The sequence below is a fragment of the Talpa europaea genome (assembly GCF_964194135.1).
Source record: "Talpa europaea genome assembly, chromosome: 7".
Classification (NCBI taxonomy): domain Eukaryota; kingdom Metazoa; phylum Chordata; class Mammalia; order Eulipotyphla; family Talpidae; genus Talpa; species Talpa europaea.
The window spans coordinates 60,602,341-60,629,573 of record NC_140074.1 but is presented as its reverse complement, the minus strand read 5'-3'; the positions used below and the strand labels follow the sequence as shown (position 1 = coordinate 60,629,573).

The 27,233-nt window shown below is 41.2% G+C and overlaps 1 protein-coding gene across 1 annotated transcript in view; it reads left to right on the top strand.

Moving 5' to 3' along the window:
- Positions 1-1,165: 1,165 nt before the first annotated feature.
- CTNNAL1 (catenin alpha like 1) overlaps positions 1,166-27,233 on the top strand; it is a gene marked incomplete at both ends in the record, with an annotated part of 49,395 nt that continues 23,327 nt past the window's right edge. The window contains 6 exons of the mRNA XM_084237801.1: positions 1,166-1,306; positions 12,047-12,236; positions 18,920-19,107; positions 20,662-20,781; positions 24,008-24,097; positions 25,017-25,187. Coding sequence (XP_084093927.1) covers positions 1,166-1,306; positions 12,047-12,236; positions 18,920-19,107; positions 20,662-20,781; positions 24,008-24,097; positions 25,017-25,187 — 900 coding nt within the window. The remainder of the gene's footprint in view (positions 1,307-12,046; positions 12,237-18,919; positions 19,108-20,661; positions 20,782-24,007; positions 24,098-25,016; positions 25,188-27,233) is intronic.

Here is a 27,233-nt window from a genome sequence, read left to right as displayed (position 1 = left end):
GCAGTTTTTGTCTTGATTCTGATTTTGCTTTTTTCCTTCCAGACTTGTCTGGTTGCTTCTGATCCTTTTCTGTGGGTCCCCACTGGAAGATGCTTTAGACTTGTGGCAGGCTTTGGGGCCTTGCTCTGGGCCAATCCCATTTGGATGGAGATTTACCCACGAAGGGACAGATAACTTTGGGTGCTTGATTGAGAAACTAGATTCTTTGCCTTTCCTGTATTGTTTACTAATTGTATTAAAGTTCCTTCCCATTAAAGTCTCACATGTTTTGTGTTGATTTGACGGATGGCAGAATCCATTTAGAGTAGGCAGGTTTGTGGGGTCTGGGGTGCCTCTCCCTGCCCTGTAACAATATCATTACATACTAGTGATCTTTCAATGAACAGTATTCAGAAATTGCTCTGTAATAGGCACTAGGGGAAAAGTAATTGTGAAGAGCAGCTTTAAAATCTTAAGTGTTAAACAGTGGGTGAAGCTTTTCCATGTGCTGTATTTAATTTTCTTTTGAGGAGTAATTCTAAACCGTAGCCTGAAAGTTACTCAGATAACTATCTTCTTGCCAAGTACCCAGCTACACTTCAAATGTTTTCATCTTTACTGCAGCTCACAATGTTTATGAGAAGGATCAGAAAAGCACTGGGATGAAGGCGAAATGTGACCTTACAGAGAAACCCCAGAAAGACACCCCTTTAGAATGCCCATCACAGGGTTAAAGCCTCTGTCCACAGAACGATTGGGTCTGCGCTACCAGTTTCAACCCCAGCGCAGCTTCCAGAAATCATAGTTAGGACGAATAATCTGCCCAGGTCGGGAGACCTCTCTGGGGATGGTTGTCCAGTCCACGTCCTGGTAAAAGGCCACGTGACCGCGGAGACCCCAGGTGTCCCGTTTCTCTGCGCTAACGCGGAGAATCCTGCTCGGCGCCCTTCGGAAGAGCAGCGGGAGACACACCGGGGCGGGGCAGAGCACGGAGGGGGCGGGGCCCAGGTTAGGGGCGGGGCCCCAGCGGACCTACCCCTGGGCGCGGGGGGCGGGGCCCGGCGGGGGCGGGGCCTCGGGCGGCGCGGGTGCCCCGCGGCGGCGGCGGCGGGCGGGCGGGCTGCTGGCTGGCGGGCGACGGGCCCGCGGTGGCGCGGTGTCCCGGCTGCGCAACCAGCCTCGGGCCATGGCCGCCTCTCCGGGCCCCCCCGCCGTTTGCGGCGCCGGGGCAGTGCCTGGCTCCGGCCCGTCGGGCTTCGCCTTGGACTCGGGACTGGAGATCAAAACTCGCTCGGTGGAGCAGACGCTGCTCCCCCTGGTTTCTCAGGTAAAGTAACGCCTGGCCCGACCCCTTGTCTCGCCCCGGCCGCTGCCCGCGATGGCGGCGGCCCCGCGCCCGACCCGGGCCGGGCCGGGGCGAGGCAGCCGCTGCCCCACATTCCGTTCGCGGACTTTGGCGTCGGTGTCCAACCGCCGGGCTGGGGTTTGGGGACAGGCCTCGGCCGAGGCGGGGGGTTGGGGGGGTCTGGACCATCCGAAATCCAGCAGCGAGGCCGAGTGGGCTGAGCTGCAAGCAGGCTGCGGGGCTGCGAGCCCAGGGCTGACCCGAGTGCCCCGCGGGCAGGTGCGCAGCCCGCCGACCCCACAGACCTGCCTGGGGGCGCCGCTCTGGTGGTCCCCGGCCCAGGGAGGCCCTCTCCGCTGGGTCCCACACTGGCACTTAGGGGCCCTCTCCGGAACTCAGGGGACCTGCTGGCAAACGTTTGAACCCCCAGTGCACCCCGGGACAGTCGGGGCGTTCCGGCTGGGGCATTCCCACCGGCCTCCAAGTCCAGCGTGCTCCTCTTTGTCCTTTTCCCTGCGTGTGTGTCGGGTGCCCTTCTCCCATTCACCCCTGACCATCCTGCCCCTTCCCTTTAACCTGCCTGCTCTCTTCTGTTGGCCTTTGTCAGGCCTGGCCTTGGCGAGTGAAGTGAAGGGCTATCTGCTAGTTAATCTAGATACACACCTTTTTGCCAAATCCCAGGTGGGATGTGTGCTTTATTGTATCTCTTGGTCATAACAGGAATCAGGAATCAGCTAGTTGATGCGCTTAGTTTTAGAGAAGCTTTTGTTTTTCTGAGCAAGTTATATGCAGCCTGAGGGCTAGAATTCCTCACCTAGTTCTGTTGCAAAGTGCCAAGCACTGTGGGAAGTGAAGAATTGTGCGCCTTCAGGAGCACGTTGGTGATGTGTGACTCACAGCTAGATTGTAATGTTTTTATGACTCACGCTAGTATTGCTAGGATTTTAGAGGTAGAAGGAATCTTAAATTAAAAAAGTTAGTTCTTACAGCATCCTTGACACCTAGTCACCAATCCCCCTGCTTACACATGTTCACTCATGGGGAGCCTCTATCTTTTCCACAGAATTTTAAATGCTTCCTCTTCTCCTTCCCAGCCCCACAAATATTTGAAACCAACAGTTACATATATCCTTAGAGCTCTGTTAAGCTGATTAAATAAACTGCTCCATTTTCTTAAACTATGCTGATTTTTTTTTAAAGATTTATTTATTTATGCAAGCATGGGGGACAGGCTAGAGGCGCAGTAGGGTGAGAGAATTCACCAGAGACAGACCAGGGAGCAGAACAGGCAGAAGGACCGAAATACACTGCTGAGGGGAGCAGCAGGGCAAGACAGGAGAGGTCTGCCGGGCCATGTGGGAATCTCCCTGGCTGGCCAGTAATGGAACCAGCGCTGCAGAGGCTGAGGATAGCTTCACAGCGCTGCACTCAACCCGCTGTGCCACCGGGGAGGCCCTAAACTATGCTGATTTTAACCTAATGGTGAATGAAAACATCTGATACTCCTCTCCCCCTTCCCTTCCATGTCTGTCACAGGCCCTGACCAGTGATAGGAGTGATAGGACCATTTAGCAATCTACCAGCACCACCAGTACATCAACAACCAAAATTGAGAAATACTGAAGTAGTTTTAAGAGCTGGAGAGTCTCTTAAAACTACTTCAGTATTTCTCAAGGGAATGGAAGAGTTTAAGGTGACAATATTTTACCCATTTGTTTAACAATATGTATATAATACTATGCTCCAGGCTACATTATAAGCATTTTATAAATGTTAACTCATTGAATTCTCTTAACAATCAGATATATATTCTTATTATATGGATAAGGACACTGAGGGGCAGTGTGATGTTAAGTAACTTTTTTTTTTTTTTAAGATTTATTTATTTATGCATACAAGAACAGGGGTGCAGACCAGTGGTGCAGGGGGTGAGAGGATTCACCAGAGACAGAGTGGGGAGCAGAACAGGTGGATCCACTGAAATGCACTGCTGGGAGAGGGGTTGAGCCAGGACAGGTCTGCTGTGCCCCATGTGGGTTGTTCCTGGCCAGCAGGGGATTGAACTCCTGCTAAGGTGGCTGGCAATAGCTTACTAGCACTGTCTTTAATCCCTGAGCCACCACGGAGGACCTAAGTAACTTGTTATGGGACTTTCACCTGGAAATGTCAAACTGCGATTTGGATCTAGGCAGCCCGACTCCAGTCTTGTGTTCTTAACTCCTCGATATGCCGTGCAATCTCCAGAGATCAGAAGCAGGGATGAGGTCAGCTTGTAGTAGTTACAGAGACGACAAATTGGAAGTTGTTGTAATCTGAGGAAACTTGTAACTTCTTACAGTATCCCTGCTAAAAATGTATCAGTCCTACAGCTCTGTATTGTGTAACTCTGGCGTAAAAGAAAGTGGACAGAGTAGGAGAATGGAGGAGGGAAAATATGAATAGCTGCTGAGACTTAATGAGAGGACAGTGCCAATAAGGGAGAAATGCCAGTCTTTCCCACCCTGTTAAAGATTCACTTAGGGCTATTAACTACACTTAAGTATCCATACAATATCTTTAGCATAATACCACAACTGATATTCCCAATAGTTGACTGTGCTCACTGACAAAAAGCTAAATTATGCTTAAAATAAAGAAATAAAGCATGTCCAGAAAACTGAACAAAGCAGAGAAGTGTGGAGTATAATTTAGAGTGATTTTAAAAATTCAAAGTATAGCTTTCTAGAAAGCTCATATTTCCAGGAATCTCATTTTCTGTGGATGCTGCATTATAATCCAACTCCATTCTCACCATTTATCTACAGGCTATTTAAAGAATTTTAAGCAAATGTGTGTTTTTACTAGCTGCTGCTTTGTGAGGACCAATTTTCTAACTGGGAAACAAGATACAGAATTGCACATGCCAAGAGTCAAATGAGCATCATCAAAAGGACTTAGAGAAAGCTTGAGTTTGGAATCTGGAATGATGCCATAGAGAAAACAGGGTCCTGAGGTGAACAAGTAGGATTAGCGTTGTACTGTTTAGTGAGTTGCAAGCAGATAGTTCTACTCTGATATCCAGCCTCTATGGACTCTCCATAGAAAAATGCCTAGATTAGATTCCTTATTTTAGGAATGCAAGATTGTGTCTATATTAGACAAATGTATCCACTTTCTGCATTCATGGTAGAAAATATACATGTTCTTATCAATAGATAAAGAAAAAGAATTTTACTAATTCAACTTCTAATCATGATCAAAAGCACTTAACAAACTAGTAACAGAAGACTTTCTTGCCTTGACAAAAAGTATATACAGAAAACATATAGTTAACACCATAGCAAGAGGTCAAATTTAAAACAAGCATTTCCTTTAAAACTAGTAACAAGAGGAAAGATGCCATTATCAGAGCTTCTGCTCAACACTGTACCGGAAATGCTAAGCAATGCAAGAAGACAGGAACAAGTGTAAAGTATAGAGATAGAAAAAGATGAAAACTCTCACTGTGATATAATTATCCGTACAGAAAACTCAAGTGTCTACATATAAATTATAAAAATCAGGAGGTTTAGAAAGTTCACTGGATGTAGGATATTTAAGTCAATTGTATTTCTCTAGATTAATAACAAACAGATGAAATAATTCTAAAAAGTGCCACTGTCAAGAGTAAAATTGACAGCCAAAAATCATGCTCCAAGAAATATATGTACAGCAAACTGTACATATCAACTTGAATAGAGTTGATATCCATAAAGTTGATATCAAACTTTATGGAGAAAATTTAAGAATCTCATTGAAAGTGAAAGTGGATCTAAATGGGAGTGATATTCACTCCCATTTAGATCATGTGTTCATGAGTGGCTGGAATGACTTAATATCACGGGCATATGCATTTTCCCTATTGATCTGTAAATTTAATGCAATATCAATGAAAATTTCAGTAGGATTTTTGAGTAGAATTTAATAAAATTCTAAAATTTGTATGAAGGAACAAAGAGCCAAAAATAAAGAGCAGAGGAAGAAGGTGGGTGAGCTTGCTTAATGTAAGACTTATTATAAATATCTATAGTAATTAAGACAAGGTGGGTTTAAAAACAGAGGTAGGCAGATAACCAGTGAAACAGAATAGAGAACCGAGAAACAGATCCACATATCTAGGTAACTTGATAAATTAAAGATTTGTCAATGGGGAATTGAAGAACCTTTTTTTAAAATGGGGCAAATATAATTGGTTTTTCTTAAACAGAAATAATGAAATTGGATGTGTCTCACATATGTAAAAAATCAATTCCAGATGGATTAAGGACGTCAATACAGCAGTGCAAACTTAAAATACTTACAAAAAATAGGTAGGGCAATATTTTTGCCACTTCATGGTGGGAAAGGATTTCTAAATACATCAAAAGTACTACTCTAAGCAAAGATTGATAAATGTAACTCCATTAAAATGATGCACCTCTGTTCATCAAAATTGAGAGGGATAAGTCATGAAGTGGGAGAAACTGACTGCATCACAAATAACCAGCAAATGATTGGTAGTACCCAGAATATATAAAGGTCTCCAATGAGACAAAAATAAGATTACTCCTTAAAATTGGTAAAATAGTCTTCACAGAAGAGGAAGCAGATGGCTGAAAGATATGTGAAAAGTTCTTCAACTTCATCAGAAATCAGTGTCACAGAAGTTCCAACCACAATGAGAACAGTGTTGGTGAGGAATGTGGAACTGATGGAAAATATCCATTGTCCAACTACTGTGGGAAATGGTTGTGTGTAATCTGTTCAGGTTGCAGGTGGCTATCACCAATGGCTCAGCAATTACACACCCCTAGAAAATCTGCAAATGTGTTAGAAGCATGGATTGTAACGCTGACAGTCTTTTTACTTATAATGGCCCCCCAAATGGAAACTACCAAAATGTCTTTTTTATTTTTTTTTTATTTATTATTTATTTATTTATTTATACAAGCACTGGGTATAGTCAGAAGCGCGTGTGGGTGAGAGAATTCACCAGAGCCAGAGCAGGGAGTAGAGCAGGCAGAAGGACCGAAGCACACTGCTGAGGGGAGCAACGGTTGGCAGGAGAGGTCTGCGCGCCATGTGGGACCCTCCCTCAGGTGGCCGGGGAGCAGCCGGGGATCAAACCGGAGCTGCAGAGGCTGCAGGCAGCTTCACAGCCCAGCGCTCAACCGCTGCGCCACCAGGGGAGGCCCCCAAAATGTCTTTTAATAGTAGAATGTTTAACTTGTGCTGTGTTCATGACATGAGATCCTATGCATTGGGAAAATGAATGAACTGCAGCTGTAATTAGCAGTATGAATGAATCTAAAAAACATAATGTTGAGCAAAAGAAAATTTAAAGGTTAAAACATAGACAAAGCAAAATCATTATTTATGGATATGACATGTGCAATCATTGTGTTAAGGGACACAAAATCTGGAGAGTGGTTTCTTCTGGGACAAGGGAGGGTGCTGTAAAAAGAGGGGGATATGCAAAGGGCCCATGGATTGTCAGAGACACTGGAAAGTTCTCGTAAGCTTGGTGATGGGTGAATGTGTCTTTTCATTTCTTTATACTGTTAAGCATATATGTTATTTACACTCATTTATTATATACTTTTCATTCATTCATTTTTTAAAAAGATCCCTGGGCTGAAACATTTTCTGGAAGCAGCTTCCCACTTTCTTTAATAATGGCTTTATTCTTCCTGTCAAAATCCCCGTCCCAGTCTTAGAATGTTTTTATTCAAGGAAGGGAAGAGAGATATCTGCCACACGGCTCCACCCTAGTGTGGAATTTATTCTAACACCCACTAATCTTTTCCTGTCTGTGATAGATGTATTTCACTCACTATTGTACGGACCCTTTATAGTTCTAAGGTAGCTCAACTACTCTTCCCATACCTCTGTGTGTTGTCCTAGAAGCTTTCTAGGATCTTTGTCTCTCTAATTTGGAGATAAATAGAAGGCATTTGGGGTCTTCTTTTACTGATGTGTATTTTGTTATATGTGTGTTTTTCATTGCAAAGGTAAAACACATAATTCAAACAGTAAAATGGTATATTAAGTAAGTGCCTATTTTAGGGCCTCCGCTGGTGGCGCAGGCAGTTGAGCACCGCACTGTGAAGCTGTCCGCAGCCTCTGCAGCGTTGGTTCGATCCTGGCCCGCCGACGAGGGTCCCACATGGCGTGGCAGACCTCTCCTGTCGCACCCATAGCTCCCCTCAGCAGTGTATTTCATCAGTCTGCCTGTTCTGTTCCCTGCTCTGTCCCTGGTGAATCCTCTTACCCTCCCGCGAATCTGACCTGTACCCTGGTTCTTGTATAAATAAATAAATAAATCTTAAAAAAAAAAGTAAGTGCCTATTTTAAAGCACCTCTCTTGATTTGATGTGTTTTCTTCCATATTGGTTTCTGTAGCTGATTAGCAATTTTTTTAAAAATATGATTTATTTATGCATACAAGAACTGGGGTATAGGCAGAGGTGTGTGTGTGTGGGGGAGGGGGGGCTTGAGAGGATTCGCCAGAGGCAGAGCGGAGAACAGAACAGGTGGATTGACTGAAATACACTGCTGATGGGAGCAGCGGGCGAGTCAGGAGAGGTCTGCCGCACTATGTGGGTAGCTCCCTGGCCAGCAGGGGATTGAATTCATACTGCAGTGGCTATGGATAGCTTCACAATGCTGTGTCTTAAACCCTTGTGCCACCAGGGAGGCTCTGATTGGCAGTTTTTTATATCTAATGTTTTGGAGGACTTACTGATAAATTCCAAGACCATCTCTGTCCTGGGTTGGTTCCTTTATTCTTCAGGTCCCAGGGTATTAAGGCTTTGTTCTTTCATCTAGGTCACTACCATTTTATCCCTTCCCTGGTCTTCACTTGATTTCTTGTCTCCTGGCAAGATGAGTTCTGTTATTGTCCCTGTTTTTACAGATGAGAACACTGAGTCACAGAAAGGTGAGATAACTTGCCACAAAGTCACATGGCAGAGCCAGAACTCAAGCCTATCAGAATTCATGTTCTTAATTGTTAGGACACAATTTACTAGAGATTGTTATTTTTTGACACCCTTTGTTAGACCTTATCAGGTAAGTCCTCATTCTTATTCTTTTATTCCACAGTGGAGTCCTATGTAGCAGATCCTCTTTCTTTCCCATGGAATGGATGCCTTCTCTGTCCACTTTTTCCCTTCATTCAGGCATTTTCCAGACTGGTGTCAGGGCAACTCCAGGGTGTCATTTCCAATTTATTTTTGCTAAAAATTTATTTGGCGCATTATCTGAGGAAAAGGCAGCATACTGATTAAGAGGATACACAGCTTACTGGTTTTGTGACTTTGGGCAAATTCTCACCTCTTCAAATTTCAGGTTCTTTATCTGTAAAATGAAGGTAATAATTGCATCAACCTCATATAAATGTAAGCATTAAATTAATTAATACATGTAAAATATGGATAGGTGGGTAGGATGCTATGGTTGTGCTTAAGGTTAAATGTTAACTATTAACTAGTCTTTTTTTTGATAAGGAAATTGAAAATTAATCTCAATTTTGTAAAGCTGTGTGTTTGAGTATATATACCACTAAAATAATACTGAAAAGAATTGTGCCAAAATATGTACAATATGGTGGCATTATGGGTTATATTTATTTAGGCTTTTAAAAAATTTCCCATCTTTTTTTAACAATCAACATTTATAATTTTTGAGCCTTCCCTTTAAAAAGCTCAAAAATAATTATAGGACATAAGTAGATCTTTTAATATGGAATTTTAAAATTGACTTGGTTACTCTAAATATCAGTTTAAAAGACATAGCTGTATTTGGATTGAACATCTTCCAAATTGCTTTGAGTAAGAGGAAGACAGCCACGCCTAATTATCCCTAATTATGTACCGGGGAGAATGCTTGTAGGAAAGCAAAATGTGTGTTTCAGAAGGGAACAATAGTTGGTACTTTAGCCTAAACTGCGATCTTTGCTTTTTAACTGAAAATTTAAAACTGTGTATAAGTAAAATACAAATAAATACAACTTAAACTCCATTTCAAATCCAGTGCTTTTCAAGGTCCTCCTTTTGTCGTAGATGGTAGTCAAGGGCTCTGCTCTCCAGGTGGTGCTCAGAACTCCCAGGGTCTGTGAAGTATGGAGAAGGATTAAGCTGGTTTGAATAAGATTCATATATGTTTCCTTGCCTCCGGACCTCACAAACCTTAGTCATCCTCAAAATTCATCGATAGCAATTCTTCTTTGACTTGATTACCAAATGAGCTTTTAGGTAATATTTTATTTTGATAAAGTATTCTCCTCCCCTCCCAAAAAATCAGAAAGATTGAAAATCTTCATTAAAGGGAAGAGTTCTAGCAAGATTTTGGTGTCAGATAAACTTGGCCACTTTCTAGCTGTGTGAGCCATGTACTTAATTTTATTCAGTCCCAGTTTTCTTACCTCTAGTAATATCTAAGGATTAACTGAGAGAGATAAGTATAACCTTAACTGAATGCTTACTATAAGCTGAGTGCTGTGGTCAACACACTATTTGAATTTTTCATGTAATCTTCCAGCAGAGGCCAAGAAGGCAGAATGACTAAGTGGTTTTGTAGGTAAGCTCTGGAGTCAGAATATCTGGAGTTAGATCTTAACTCTCTGACTTCTTCATTGTCCTTTTTCTTTACTGTGTGTGATGTCAAGTTTCCTCATTTGCAAAATGAGGATATTAGTACTACTAGTATATTAGTATTTTTAGCATGATATTTTATTGGGGTTTTGTGAGGCATTATGGGTAGTATTTGAAAGTATAACCTTGACCAGCATTATCCTGATACCAAAGCTGGGTGAGGACACTATGGCAGGCCCTCAGAAAACATCCCTTGTTATACCTTTGATGAGGAAAGAAAAATCATGGGTCAAGATTAATGAAACAATGTTATTCAAGGATTTGCTTTTGTTATATGTCATTTCACTTCAAGTCACACTTCCCAGGAACCTATCAATGATATTAGGACTTAGTGTACAATAAAATGTTAGAGGGCTACCCCACTGTGAAATGGGTGACTGACTCACCTACGCGCATAAGAGGGACTTATAATGAGACTTACAATGAGACTCAACCTCAGGCATACACAAAAAGGTTAATAAAGGGTTTATTTACAAAAAAGGAGAAATGAAAAAATGAATAATTTAGGGAGAAAGAGAGAGAGAAATAAATTGGTGAATGCGTCCTGCCAATTCCACTGAACTGGAACCCCAATAATAAGCTGAAAGCCAGCACAAAACCAAGGACCCCCAAGGCCCACCTGTCTGGTAATATACAAAACCTGGTTGCTTAACTCCACCCTCAGTCCCCAACAATCCTCCTTCAGTGGTGATGACATTATGGAATTTATAGTCTCATTTCACATTGGGGTAGCCCTGTAACACTTTGTAGTCCTTAGTCTGGGGTGAGGGTGGGGACCATAAAAGGAAAACCATAAGCCATTATTCCTCATGAAAAACTGCAAAATTTCTCAACAAAGTAGTATCACGAGATTGACGTCCAGATACTGACTGAACCCACAATAATCATAAGACTTGACTAGGACTGGATAATATGTTCTCAAGTTTACTAACTTGCCACTGGCAGGATGCCTCAGTTTTTACCATGTGGGGTTCTCTATAGAAATGCTTGATGTCCCCTATAATGCAGTAGCTGGTTTTCTCCCACAGTGAGTGATCCCAGAGAGAAAGACAGAAGTTACAAAGTGCTTCGAAGCATACCTTTGGTTCCACTTTATTCTGCTCATTAGAAGTAAGTTCAGCCCACATTTAATGTTAGAGAAGGGAAGATCCACTGCTAGAAAGGAGAACTATTAAGAGATTTATTTTGTAGACATATTCAAAAACTACTACAGAGAATATGCCATTTTCTGCTTAAAAAGTTTTCCTCACACACTTACAATAGAACACAAACTACTCCAATTCACAGCCCTATGTAGCTGGCCCCTACCCATCTGTTGGATTTTGGTGTTACACTTGCCTTCTAGCCCACTGTTATTAACTATTTCTGACCTTACCTCACTTCTAAAATAGGGCAGTCTCGTTCTTCAGGGAACTGCTTCCCCACTTTCCTTCCCCCCACTTTTCTTTTTCTTTTTTTTAAAAAAGATTTATTTATTTATACAAGAGCTGGGGTACAGGCCAGAGGCTTGGGAGGGTGAGAGAATTCACCAGAGACAGCGGGGAGCAGAACAGGTAGATGACTGAAGGCACTGCTAAGGGGAGCAGTGGGTGAGGCAGGAGAGGTCTGCCGCGCCATGTGGGTCTCTCCCTGGCCGGCTGGGAACTGAACCCACGCTGCAGAGGCTGCGGACAGCTTCACAACGTGTTGTTCAACCCGCTGTGCCACCAGGGAGGCCCTCCCCTCCCCTTTTCTTTTTAAAACAATTATTTCTAGAGAGCTTCTGTGGTGGTGCAGGGGTTAAGTCTCAGTGCTATTAAGCTATCACCAGTCACTGCAGCATGAGTTCTATACCCAGCCTGGGAGCTGACCCACATGGCACAGCAGACCTCTCCTGTCTCACCACTGCTCCCCTCAGCAGTGTATTTCAGTAGATCTGCCTGTTCTGCTCCCCAATCTGTCTCTGGTGAATCCTCTCACCCCCTGTACCTCTGGCCTACACCCCAATTCTTGTATGCATAAATAAATAAATCTTTTTTTAAAAAGCTGTTGAGATAAAATTTAAGCAAGTTTCTTTTATTTTTATTTTTAGATCACCACACTTATTAATCATAAAGATAATACCAAAAAGTCTGACAAAACTCTACAAGCAATTCAGCGTGTAGGACAAGCTGTCAACCTGGCAGTTGGAAGATTTGTTAAAGTAGGGGAAGCTATAGCCAATGAAAACCGGGATTTGAAAGAAGAAATAAATATTGCCTGTATTGAAGCTAAACAAGCAGGTATGTGTATATTGAAACCTCTTTATGTTAATTGTATTGCTTTGGATATGATGACAAATGACTGTTTTATTTTGAGTCAAGATGTATACTATGCTTTTAGTCTTGTGATTCTAGTTGCTTCGGATATTAAGGACCTGGACTAGCTTCTTGTATTATTGAACTTTTCTTGGGTCAAGTCCTAAATCTGAAACACTGAACTCTTTCACTAGGCAAGGTAGTAGACTACCAGCACTGCCAGCAAGTCATTAAAATGTGGGCGATACAGAGGAGTGTGAGTCCCTGGACTCTACCCTTGAGGAGCATAGAGTTTACTTGCCACCATGCCAGAAGTGGGAATGAAAATTAGCATGTTCCTGCATGCTACCGCAGACAAATGACAGTGACTTCAAACTTCACAGTGTCCCGCGGTTCTCTGTAGGTGATGGCACAGAAACCAGAGTGAACCTGGCATGTTTGATGCATATAAATATTTCAACTTTGTTGAAGTATCACTTTTCCATTTATTCTCTCAATAAATATTTACCAAGTGCTGGCTATGTGTCAGGCATTCTTTTAGTGCATACAAACATTGAATGTACAAATCAGTCAACAGTCTGCCCTCATGGAACTTGCATTCTAGTGAGGGAGACATAACCCCCCTTTAGTGAGCAAAGCCATGAATGAATGTATGAATAAATGAGTAAATAATGTCAGGTAGTGGTAGTTATCCTTAAGAAAATAATACAGAATAAGTATTAGTAGACCAATGACAGTGTATTTTAGGGAGGACAGAGTTTATCATGTTTTGTGCTATTGACCTTTTGGGCTGAATAATTCTTTGTTAATAAGTCTTTGTTGGAGTTGGGGGGCTTTCTTGTGCATTGTAGAGAGTTTCATAGAATCTGTAGCTTCTACCTATTAAGTGCCTCTAGATCTCCTCTTCCCCCATTGTGGTAAACAAAAATGTCTCCAAACATTGTGGAATGTTGTTTGCAGAGTCAAAACAACTCCTAGTTAAGAAATTGCTGAGATGGAGATTCAGGAAGTTCCTCTAAGGAAGGAACACTGGGGCAGAGTCTGCAATGCAATGAGGGCCCAGCTATACAAATAGCTGGGGGAAGGGCATTTCTGGTAAAAAGAGCAAAACTGGGGACAGTCTTTTGGGAAAAGATAGGAACTTTGGACTGTTGTTCTGAGTGTATGGGGAAACAAGGGGGAGGTTTTGTATAAGTGGTGACAGAATCTTATTAATCATTCAAAAGGATGACTGATGGCTTTTATGTAGTGTATCAGTCTTAGGAGGTATAAGGGAAAATCAGAGTCCATGTAGGAGGTTGTCCAGATGATAGATGATGGTGACTTGGATTAGGTGATAGCATTTGGGGTGGTGAAAGCTGATTGTATTTGCATATAGTATCAAGTCAGTACTGGTAGGATTTGCTGGTAGTTTGGATGTAGGATATGTCTGAAAGAAGAGTCATGGACAACTCCAAGGATTGGAGTATGAACAGCTGGGTAAATGGCAGTGCTGTTGACTGAAATGGGTGACGTGGAGCCAGGTGTATTTGGAGGGTCATCACAAAGAGAAGGGAGTGAGAGAGATATGACCAAGTAACTACAAAGGGTTCAGTCACATCATATTCTTTGTGTTGTATGAAAAACCTCAGTTGTTATGCTATAGATAACAGATGAGGAGTTTTGAGCCAGATGAAAAACATATAGTTTTGTGTTAGAAATCTATTCTAGGAAAAAAAAAAGAAATCTATTTAATTCTGGAGGAATTGAATGAATTAAATTTGATTGAGAGTTGAGACTAAAAGCAGGGAAATTATTTTGGAAGCTTTTTACAATAAACCAGGCTAATCCAAGGCAGTGTCATTGGAATCTAGAGCAGGAAGGTACACAAAATACTCATTAAGATGGTTAAGTGGATAGCTCTTGGTTACTGATTAAACAAAAGGGAGGATTCTGGGTTGACTCTTGGTTTTCTAGCTGCTCACTGGGATAGAGATTTTATGTGGGTAAGGGGATGGCCTTATTTTCATAAGCTATATTTTCTTACATTCTATTTATTTTTTTTAAAGATTTATTTATTTATTTATTTATTTATTTATTTATTTATTTATGCAAGCACTGGGTATAGTCAGAAGCGCGGGAGGGTGAGCAAATTCATCAGAGCCAGAGCAGGGAGCAGAGCAAGCAGAAGGACCGAAGTACACTGCTGAGGGGAGCAGCGGGCGGCAGGAGAGGTCTGCGTGCCATGTGGGACCCTCCTCCCGTGGCTGGGGAGCAGCTGGGGATCGAACCAGCACTGCAGAAGCTGCAGGCAGCTTCCCAACCCAGCGCTCAACTGCTGCGCCACTGGGGAGGCCCTACATTCTATTTATTTTTAAAGATTCTATTTATTTCTGCATAGAACTGGGGTGCAGGCCAGAGGTGTGTGGGGGGATGAAAGGATTCACCAGAGACAGTGTGGAAAGCAGAACAGATGGATCTACGGAAATACATTGCTGAGGGGGGCAGCTGCGCCATGTGGCTTAGCTCCTTGGCCAGGGATTGAACTCAGGCTGTGGTGGTGGTAGCACTGAGACTTAACTCCTAGGCAACCAGGGAGGCCTTATTTTAATACATTTTAAAAATATTTGCAACAGCTTTCTTTAAGTAAAAGGTATGTGTGCAATAACTCCATTAAAATGGGAGATGAAAATAAATATACAAAACTTTGGCCAACTTTGTCACTCTAGCTAAGCATGAAATTTATCTTTGGATTTCCTGGAAGGTGAGACAAAAATGTGGGAAAGAAAGGGTTATATAATTCTCATTGTTGGAAGGAAACAAACCAGCTTTTCAAGAGTAGAGCCACTTTTTTCCTGGCACTCAATTACTGTGTGGGTGCTTACACAACGAATGTTACATAATGCAAAGGACAATTCACTGGAGATGTGGAGATACTCTTCATATCACTCCTTCCTAGAGCAACCCTTCACTAAAGCAGGAGTAGGGGCTTGGTAATGAAAGGGCATTAGAGTGCCCCTCACCTTGTTGGCAGTGTGGTGTGTAAGGAAAGAGGGTGTGACCCCATTCAAATAGACTGGAGCTCTCTGCTGGTGTGGTCGGCTGAGACAGCCCCAGGAAGACTATGGAAGCCCTGTGATATCATGGGCTCACATGCAGCCTCTTCTTTTCTGAAATGCCTTTCCCTTCTTCAGAACCTCCTCTTCAAGAAAGAGAGTGAATGAGAGGTTGCAGTAAATGAAAGCACCATTTTCTCTTCATATATGCAAATTTGACTGAATTCAAATCATTCCTGAAATGTTTCTAACCCACTCAACCTTTAATAATATCTTTTTCCTCTGGACAATTTAGCATTCTTTTGAGGGAAATAATATAAAGTAGTGATAGGGAACTTTGATAGGGCTTTGAAGTCAGATGATGTTGATTTCAATTCCAATTCCACTTGCTAACAGTGTGATGTTCCGGCAAACTTCAATGTTTTTCAAACCTCAGTTTTCTCATTGCTAAAGTAAGGACAGTGTTAATGTCTTACAGGTATTGTGATGAAATGCATTTGGCATGCAAAAAGTTGCTCAATATAAATATTAGTTGTCATAATTGTTCTATTTTACTTTTCATTCCCTGTGTTGGACTCTTGCATGTTTTACTTTTTTTTTTTTAAAGATTTATTTATTCATGCATACAAGAACTGGGGTACAGGCCAGAGGTGTTGGGGATGAGAGGATTCACCAGAGACAGAATGGGGAACAGAACAGATAGAGTGGGGAACAGAGCAGGCAGACTGACTGAAATACACTGTTGAGGAGAGCAGCGGGTGAGTCAGGAGAGGTCTACTGTGCCATGTGGGTTGCTCCCTGGCTGGCTGGGGGATTGAACTCGTGCTGCAGAAGCTGCGGACAGCTTCATTAGGTTGTGCCACCAGGGAGGCCCTCTTGCATGTTATGGAGCTCCATGAATATTTGTGTTTGACTGACTTTGGGTTTTTCATTTAAATACAACACTGGCTAACTATCTCCAACAAATTAAAAATGGTGATCATGAACCTGTAAGACCACCTCAGGACTTTTTCAGAGAACTGTCTATCTGAACAGTCTACATTTTAAACAACTTTATATTGTTGGAGCTCTCCAAATGTTATCTTTCCATGTATTCATGAGTTAAATGCCTGAGGTTTAGTCAGAAAAGGCAAGGTTAAATAATGCCATCTGTGCTGGCTCATATGTAATATCTTTGCTGATTGAGAGCTACAGGAAGAAGTGACATTTTACCCAAGTACAGAGGAAACATTTTAATCCTTTTAGCTATTGCTGATAGAATGTAAACTGTTATTTTTCCTTCTGCCCTTTTCTGCATGCATTAGGTTTGGTTTAAAACTCCTTTTTTCTCTGTATATTTTGCTATATAAGCTTTAGTTACCTATCACTGTAACAAATTAACCCAAATGTAGCAACTTAAAAAAAAAAGTCAAACATTAAAGACACACAGTCTGAGGATTAGGAATCAGGGAGCAGTTTAGCAGGTTGATTTTCCTTTAGTGTCTCTCCTGAGGTTGCTATCAAGGTATTGGGTGGGCCTGCAGGTATCTGAGGACTTAACTGTGCTGTAGGGTCTGTTCTCCCTCCCTCTTATGTCACTGGAGGGGCTCCACTTCTTTGCTGGCTATTGGCCAGAGGCCTTTGTTTCTTCCCACTCTGCCTCTTAGCTACTTAAAATTTGTTAGTAGGCTGCTGCCAGACAGAAAGAGCAATCAAAACAGCTGTCTCAGTATCTATAATCTAATCTCGCAAGTGACATACCAACACCTGTGTGGCACCAACCCTGATATGGTATGGAGGGGAGGAACAAAGATGTAGATTCTAGGGGTGGATAGTGGGGAGCCATCTTGGAGACTGATTACCACAGGCTTCGTCTGCGAATGGAATGTTAGCTCTTGCCATCATACATAATCAATCCACATTTAGTGTCACATCATTTGGGTTTTCTTCTGTCATTTCAACGTCCTCTCATCCAAAACTAAATTTATCATCTCCCTTCCTAAGTCCTTCTGATTTTCTTTAAATGACTAAAGGTTACATCCTTGAAATCATTTTTTTTTCCAATTTTCCTTGCCTTCTTACACTTTTCATGTAGTAATTTTATGTTTTCTTTATAAAATTATGAAGTTATGATATACCATATCTCAGTATTTCCAGAATAATCTTTCTTTTATTGCCCTGGTTAGTAAGCCCCTTCCATAGCCATAATTCATATTACTGCTGGATTTGTAGCTTGGCTCTGAGTCTCTTTCCTTCCAGTCAGTCTGTTGTATGTGCTCTACCTGACTAATCTTTCTCAATTTTGACTTTTGTTATATCGAACCCTGTGATCTGTCCATTAAAATTCAGACACTTTTACATAAGATCCTTAACCTGTGGCCTGGTATATTGTTGTGTATATATAGTAGTAGTGACATTATGCTTCTGTGAGAAAATCAATCCATTATATACACAGATTTATTTAGCTCCTAAAAAATTATCTTAGCTCTCTATCTTAGCTTTCTAAGCTCTTGTTACATTAAACAGTAAGGTTTGGGAAAAAATACAGGTTGGTTTCACTTTTGAGGAGAACAAATATTTATATTGTTTTATCAATGAATAATCGCTTCTACAGATACCAAAAGCTTTGATAGCAATGATGAAGAAGAGTATTTCTCTAGAAGGTTGGAAGTTCATTTCTAGAACAGTTTATGCTGGGGATCATAAAAAGTGTAAATTCAAATAGTAGGTCTGAGTGAGGGTTGGCTTGTGGTTTGAATTCTTAAGAGGGAGACTTCCTTTGTTTTATTTGCCCACCCAGAGCTCAGGCTGAACCACAGATGAACTTGCTTATTTTTTCTCTTTCTCTACATGTGATTGTTCTAGAACCCCTATTCATTGAGTATGCCTCCCATTGGGGCCTAAAGCCTTGTCTTCTCTCCTTGTCTTCTCTCTTCTCTTCTCTCCTAAAGCAGGCACTGACCTTCCACCTCCCTTCTCTGCCCACCCGTCACCCACAACACCTTGAAGCCCAATCCTTATAACCTACGTATTATTCTGCTTTTAGATTCTTTGGTTATTGGCTCCAGGGATTTCTCTGACTGTCTTGTAGAGCAGGAATCTTATACGACAATGTAGTTTGCTATACCATTGGAAACAGAAGCTATAACTTTTTTTTTTTTTCCTGGTGTAAAAGAACTGGGGTATAGGCCAGAGGTGTGGGGGGTGAGAGGATTCACCAGAGGCAGAGTGGGGAACAGAATATGTGGATTTACTGAAATACACTGCTGAGGGGAGAGCAGGCAAGACAGGAGAGGTCTGCTATGCCATGTAGGTTGTTAGCTCTCTGGGTAGGAATTGAACTTAGGCCATAGGGGTGATAGTGCTGAGACTTAACCTCTAGGGCACCAGAGAGGCCCTGTAACATTTTTTAGACTCTATGAAGACAAATGTTCATCACGAGTCTTAAGAATGTATGATTATTTTGTCATGCAAGATCCTCTATGATAATACTTGTATTCCTCATGGAAAAGCAATTTCTTGTTCCTGACATGAGACTTCTGAATCATTTCCACTCATGTAGCATTTTACCTGCAAGATCAGAGAAAAGTCAGGACTTAAGTTTAAATGTGTCTTGTTCCCAATTTGACTTTCTCCCTTTGCCTTTCTTATTAGGAGAAACAATTGCAGCCCTTACAGATGTAAGCAGCTTGAATCATCCAGAAACGGATGGCCAGATCACAATTTTTACAGACAAAACAGGCGTTATAAAGGCTGCAAGATTGCTTCTTTCTTCAGTAACAAAAGTGTTGTTGCTGGCAGACCGGGTAGTCATTAAGCAGATAATCACATCAAGAAATAAGGTATTGCTTTTCAGGTGTTTCTATACTTTCAGGGTTGCCCAAGCAGTTTTTTTTTTTAGGTTAATGACAGGTAATTTGGTAATGCTTGTCTATTTTAATTGTTTATATAATTCGAATTGTCTATAGTTTAAACATGGTGTTTCTTCCATATCTGTAATTTCTAAATGATGGGCCAAACCTTTTGAATGCAAATAATATTTCTTCTCAGAAAACCATTATCTATTTGTAGAGGTGAATTGGTGAAAGCTCTCCATGTGTATAAATTATGGAAGTAAAGCTGAATGCCATGAGAATGTTTTTAGAAGAAGTCTAGTTGATAAAAATGCTGAACTTCTTAGTACCCTTTGTTCCCCAAATCAGAAAGTAACTGTAAGCTTGTGAAAAAAATTCAATCAACCACAGTTACCCATACTACAAAATTTCCATATGCACAGTCCCTACACTTTGCTGAATAATCACACAACTTACAGTATAAATTTAAATGCCACTGTAGAACTCTTACAGCTTCTCAGATGATGGTCCTGGGAAGCCAGGACGTGTACATTCACTTCTTCCCCTGAGTTACTTCCTAGATAAAGAGGAGACACTCAGCCTGGGAAGGACTGGTCCAGCAGGGTTTGAGGACAGAAATACCTGATGAGTAAATCAAAAAGTGTATGTGTAAAGAGAAAAAGAAATGGGAGAGGTAGACGGGGCAGTGCTAAAGGACAGGAAAATCCCTTCCTCTTTGAAAGATGGAGGTCCTGTGAGGTAAAGGCGATCTGCCTTATCTGTGCTCGTCGCCCACATTTCCCTTGCTGCCAGGGCAGATTAGCATGCCAACATCCATCATATCCTCATTAAAAATAAGTAAACACAGGATATCTGTGTTTTCTTTACCTATCTTGTGCTGACAAAAGCCTAATCCAGTACTGTTATTTTAGAGAAAAGTTTTTGAAAATGTGTTTCTCTTCTGTTTACTTTATTTCTAATGTCAAGAAGACACAGCACATTGCCTGTTGGCTCTGCTACAGGTTCGCACTTTCTGCTCACCACTGGCTGCCCAGAGCTTCTTGCCAGTTCCTGACTGAGCTAAATTGTTTTCCTTCTCATAAATTCTTACTCTACAGATGAGCTTCCTCCCACTTTTCTGAGACTAATGGAGTTCCCTGATTCTGGCTCACTGGACCTTAAAGCTTCTGTGTATCTTCTTTTATCCTCAACCCCTTCCTACTTCTCTGAAGATTTGATCACCTTGTCTTGTTCATTCCTATCTCCTTCAGACTTAGCTACACAATCTTCTCTTATATATTTAGTCATTTCTTTTACTCTTTTTCCTTTTGATTTTCAGGTAAGCCCACGTCTCCTCATCCTAAAAACAAATCGTTTTCTAAAAGATTCTAACCTTTGAATCTTGCTACCTGGACCCCTCTTTCTATGTCCTGTTGTCTGAATCCATCTCCGCTTTCACCTAGAATTTAGAGTTTCTATTTTTCCTTCTCTCTATTTAGCGTTGACAGCCTCAATCTATTTCACATCTACACTTGACAATAAAGATATTGTCTATTTTTTCAGGTCCTTGCAACTATGGAAAGACTAGAGAAAGTGAATAGCTTTCAAGAATTTGTCCAGATATTCAGTCAATTTGGAAATGAAATGGTGGAGTTTGCACATCTAACTGGAGATAGACAAAACGTATGTATTTCCATTTAAGAATCTTCAAATGCTTCTTACTTTTTGATTAGAATGGAGGTGTGATCTTTGTGATCCTTTGGGTTAGTTCTTTGCTTGCTAAATCTATAGCCTTTGTCATAAATAAGCCAAGATAAAGTGAGTAGGTCTGTATGTCTTTTCTTGTATATACAGCAGATCTCACCACACACACTGGGAAAGGTCATACTTGCCTTCAAGGTTCAGCTCAAGTACTTCCTCATTTATGAAATGTTCCATTAGCCTCTTTAACCAAAGCTAGGCAAATAACTTGTCCTCATATATATTCTTCTCATATTTTGTTGTTAATTTCTTTTTTTATTGTTTCTGTAATTTATTTTATGTTTTTCTGCCATTATATCTTCCTGTAACTATTGTACATTAGATTAGCAGTAATAATGCAAGCCCAGTGTTTATTTGCATTGACTGTGTTTTAGGTGCTCAATATACATGATCTCACTTACTTTTGAAAACATTTGTAAGGTAGGTATCGTTATAATTGTTCTACACATGAGGAAACTAAACCTGAGAGGATAATAAAGGTGCTTAAAGTTGCTGTTTCAGCAGATTCAACTCTTTATGTCTGATTCTAAAGTCTGTAATACTCAAACTGCACCATTATAGTTCTTATCAGGTCTGTTTCTTAATTTAGACTCTCTGCTCCTAGGTGTAGGAAGGTGGATGTCCTTACCATATCCAGGATTGAGTTTTCCTGGTTGGGGTGTTTGGATATGTCATCCAAACAGGTTAAGTACCCATCTTGTCAGCAGGTTAAGTATATAATTCGTGGCCTTGAGATGCTTTGGTATCACAGATGATATGGCTTTGCCATGAACTGGCTGCTGCTGGAGGTGGACCATGGGTATTGGGCTGGAGAGGGGCAGACTGGATCATGACGCCTCACTTAGTACTTCTTAGATCATCTGGGTTTTCTTGAGACCTCTGTTTTGTTCCATGGGCCAGGCCTGGAACAGACTGAGATGCCATCCTTCGATCACTTATCACCATACATAAATGGTGTCATGGATGACTATCAAGTGTTATGTATGGCATAGACTCTTGAGGCTCTGTCAGCTAGACCCACCAGTTGTTATGCAAGAAGAACTATCCAGTATGATAAAGACAAGAGAATGGATGGAAGTTTTAGAGGTGACCTCAACCTTTGTTTTTGACAGGTGCTCATGATGGATGATATTTAGATGTACAACACAGTCCTTTGGGGTATGACCATATGAATTGAATTAGCTTTTGTGTTGTGTATAGTTTCTCATGTACTTTGTGTTACTTTCTTTCCTATTGAAGAAGCTATATTGGGATGCGAGTGAGTGGGAGTGATGATATAGAGATGTCTTTGAATTCTGATTTGCTAAACAAATAAAATGCAAATCATTTTTCAAACTTTAAGTCATTGTTATTTGTGAGAAAAGACTTTTCACTCAACCCACCAATGGAAAAGGACTGACAGTATGACAGATTTCAGTGTTCATAAGTAAATTTTTATTGGAACACAGCCATGTTCATTTGCTTATATTTATCTACAGCACTTTTACCAACAATGGCAGAATTGAGTACTTTTGACAGAAACCACATGACCTAGAAAGCATAATACAATTATCATCTGGCCTTTTATTGAAAATGTCTGTTGAACTCTGATTTAGATGATCATAAGCAGATTATGACCAAATTGCATTAACACATATTCTGTCAAGGGCTATAGGAAGAGAAAAGTAGAGAAAACAAAAGAAAAAAAATCAAAACTGAGTTCTTCCCTGTTTACATCAGCCAAGCCATGGAAACAACCTAAATGCCCAGAACAGATGAGTGGGTTGGGAAGATGTGGTATATGTGCACAGTAGACTACTACTCAACTATTAAAAATGAAATTCTTGCCATTTGAGACAAGGGGGAAGCTGGAGGGGATTATGCTAAGTGAAATAAGTAAAGGGGAAAGACAGATGCCTGATGGTGTCACTTACATGTGAAATATAGAGAAATGAAACCAAGGGTCAGATAAAGCCAAACAAATAACAAATGGTAGAAATCTGACTGTAGAACTGAGGCTACCAGAGAGGGAGGAGGAGGGGCAGGAATAAAGTGTCGGGGAGAGAACACAGTGGGTGGACTATGGCGGTGGACTAGGGGTGCTTGGGTGGTGGGTGAGAAGATGTAGAACCAATCACTCTAAAACACAAACATCATTGTAAACGAGTATTGGTTCAAAAAAAAATTGTTAGGGGAACCACAAAAAAAGAGAAGATCATAGCTGAAAGATCAAGATAGAAAGAAAAGTGTAATTAAATAAATACTGTATATTTTAAAATAAATCTTCATTTTTCAAAAAAAAAAAAACAACAACAATGCTTCCTTCACAATCCTGTTGAGGAAATTACATACCCAAGAAACACCTTAAGAACATTTCAGAGCAGCTAGTTGGCTATGATTACCACAAATAGACCTCATTTGAGGTGAATAAGTACTTGGATGGGATTAATCAGACTTGATCTCTAAAAGAGTTGACTTCTAAGTATCTGTTTTGAAGGAACTAATGACCAATGAATAAGTCACTTTCAATGAAGTAATGTACAAGATGGTTGTTTCTGGTTAGTGACATGTGTAGATATGGGCCTTAGAATATCCTGTGTGACAGGCCCCAGAGTGTGGCGGTCTCCCCCAGGTCTCGGTTCCTGGTTCTGTGTGCTTACTAAGGGCATTTGTTTCTTTCCACTCTATCGGGTGACTGCATTTTGATCAAAGTGGCGACATTTTATAAAACTATATTCTGCCTTTTTTTACTTTATCACTTTTTAAAAAGATTTATTTATTTATGCACACAAGAGCTGGGGTACAGGTCAGAGATGTGTGTGTGTGTGTGTTGGGGGGGGGGGTTGGAGAGGATTCGCCAGAGACAGAGTGAGGAGCAGAACAGACAGACTGACTGAAATCCACTGCTGGAGGGAGCAGTGGGCGAGAAAGAGAGCTCTGCTGCACCATGTGGATTTCTCCCTGGCTGGCCGGGGATCGAACTCGTGCTGCAGAGGCTGTGTGCTGCTTCATAGTGCGGTGCTTAACCCCTTGCACCACCAGGGAGTCCCTACTTTATCATTTTTAATGATATTTCCCAAATGTTGAGTATTTTTGAATGAAAGATTTTTCAAAAAATTGGATTGTTTACCCGATCTTAGCCTGCTCAGTGATTTTATGTCATTTGTAGGATTTGAAAGATGAAAAGAAAAAGGCAAAAATGGCAGCAGCTAGGGCAGTTCTGGAAAAGTGTACAATGATGCTTCTCACAGCTTCAAAGGTAAGACAATTTTTGTTGTACTGAATTATAAATTAGAAAATCTGATTAAATGCATCCAATTTATGTAGTTTTCATTTATAAGAAAGGTGAAAGTGTTAAGTTGGAATGTAGGCCGCAGTCGCATTAGATGTTGGAGATCATACATGGTCACTGCCTGCAGGGTTTGCCTGTCTTCTTGGGGAGCCAGCACATTTGCTCTAGAAAAAGATGGGCATGTTAGAATCTGTTAAGTAACCATGGAGTATAGTCTGCCCTTTGTTTATTCTGTAAATTCATAACTCTAATTCTTTCTTCCACATGTCAGTTGTCAGTCAAGAGCTTGTAATTCCAAACAGCAGTTGGCCAACAGCTTGGTATAGTTCACCAGTGGATAGTAAACATCTCATTAGTGGTTTGTTTCTAATTGCCTTTTCTACTCCGAATATTTACCTTAGGCTATGATCATTGAAGCTCCCAAAATAAAATTCACTGGATTCCACTGGTCTTCTTTTATGTTTATATCGAGGTTTTTGAAGTTTTTAATTTACATCATTTTTAAACAGTCAAAAATGCATCTATAGTCACACAACATTGGTTCATTTTTCCTCTTCCTTTTTTAGTTCTTGCACATGTATGCCAACATTTTAAAACAGTTTTAATCATGATGAAGTTATAGGGTGGCGGTTTTTGGTTTGTTCAAGAATTTTAAGTAAACTTATTGACGTCTATAGTGTTGCACTCTGCCTTTTTCACTTAACCTTGCTATCGCTTTTTACTCATCCTGCTTCCGCTTTTAGTGAGGAGAACAGCTGGGTGAGCCAGGGACCCAGGAGATTTTGGTAAAGAATCATTTTTATTAGCATGACATGTTCCCTGTAAGATTTTATGTGTAGTGATATGGACCAAATCTTAAAAGAAAAACGTTTCAATTGTTTTGAAGACATGTCTCAGGCATCCCAATTGTGAATCAGCCCATAAAAACAAGGATGGTGTTTTTGACCGCATGAAAGTGGCATTGGATAAGGTCATTGAAATTGTGACTGACTGCAAACCAAATGGAGAGACTGACTTTTCATCTGTCAGTATTTTTACTGGCATTAAAGAATTTAAGGTAAGAATAAAGGCACTATGTTTCATTTTTTTCTTTCCATTTCAAAGGCACATTGTTATATGTAATATCCATATCTTTGTGTATTATTTTAGAGTAGCTGCTTCACAAAAGCAGATGCTTCTTTTTAAGGCATTGCTGCTGTGCACAAACTTTATATTCAGTAACACTGGGTTAGTGTCATGTGTACTGAGAACACAGCTTTGGGTTATAGGGGTGATTGTAGCCCTGTTCCTTGGTGGTCAAGCTGTAGCTTCCTGGTGTTCCGATCAGTTTCCTGTCTGAGGTGATCTGTTCTCTTGGGATTCCTGCTCTTCCCTGAACCAAAAGGTGATACTTTGAGTTATAGTAATAGTACTTGTGCTGATGGTAATTTAAATTAGAAAAGGGACAATTTACATGCTCATATTTATTGAGCCAGCCCTACTGAGTACTTAACTATTTGTAATCCTCAGAAACAGATACTAATTTGCTGACTCGGAAGTGCCAGAGTTGGGAATTTCACCTAGGCAGTCTGACTCCAGAACCCCCACTTTAGAGCAGAACTTCCTATCAGAAGTCAAAGAAATGGTGAAAATGCTTTCTGGGTAAGAACAATGTCTGAGTCAGGAGGGCCCTGGGAAATCATCAGGCATAACTCCCTCATTCAACAGGTGGGAAAACCAGGGCCTAAGAAGGTACCCAGTATGTCCAGCAATGTAATGGACAGGGCTGTGACAGGGACTGTGGGCTTTTACTGCACTTTGCCTTGTAATTGTGTGATGGGCTAGGTAGGAACATGGGGTTAAGGAAAGTAATGGAAAGAACATCTATTTTCAGGGACTATGAGCTCAACAAACATTTCACTTGATTGCTGACTTCCCTTGTTAGGTGGACATTATGATTCCCACATTTTGAGGAGGAAAACTAGTAAGTGCCAGGACTCTCTGATCTCAAGCCCATGACCTTCTAGTCTACACCTTGAAGTCAGTCCTACCCTAAATCACTTCCTGAGAGGAAAAAAAAAAAACCCACAAGGACAGTCATTCTTTTAGTTTTTATTGCTGAAAGAGATCATAGAGATTATTTTCTAATTCCCTCTTTTTTTTTTTTAAGATTTATTTATTTATGCATACAAGAGCTGGGGCACAGGCCAGAGATGTGGTGGGTGAGAGGATTCATCAGAGACAGAGCGGGGAACAGAACAGGCTGATTGACTGAAGTACACTGCCGAGGGGAGCAGGGGCGAGTCAGGAGAGGTCTGCTGTACCATGTGGGCTGCTCCCTGGCAGGCTGGGGATGGAACTCATGCTGCAGAGGCTGTGTATTTCTTCATAGTGCGGTATTTAACCCCTTGCACCACCAGGCAGGCCCTAATTCCCTCTTTTTATGAAAGCTAAGGGAGGAGATGCTTTGTCAAAAGTCAAAGAGTAATTTGGGGAGCAGGAGGGTTTGGGCCAGGACTTTTGCTTCTTGAGTTGCATTTCTGGATCCAGGCTGATGAAGAGCCTTGCTGTGCCTTTGCTGCTGCCAGCTGTTCTCGCTGCAACTTCTGTCACCACCAAGCATTCTGAAGCACAGACTGTTATGAAGAGACTCAGTGTCCCCGTCAGTGGTTATCTTTTTGGTGTTTTATGTTCTTCCGATGTGCAGTATACTTTGTAGGGGAAACTGGATACTTGACTGTGTATTTGGTCCTGTGACTACATGGACAGATATTGTGAAACAACATAAATGAATAGCCTTCCAAGAAAAAAAAGGACTCTACTAAGGTGTTTAAAAACATATATGTTCTCTTAAAGGGAAAATGAAAAACTTTAGCATAAATGTTGTTTCTTCACATGACTATTTTGCTCTAATTTTGTTTAACTTCTCAAGATCCTCATTGTCAATTTCACTTTCATCCATGTTCTTTCCTTGCTTAAAAATAAATGCTGTCGGGCCTCCCCGGTGGCGCAGCGGTTGAGCGCTGGGTTGTGAAGCTGCCCGTGGCCTCTGCGGCTCCGGTTCGATCCCCGGCTGCTCCCCGGCCACCGGAGAAGGGTCCCACATGGCGCGCAGACCTCTCCT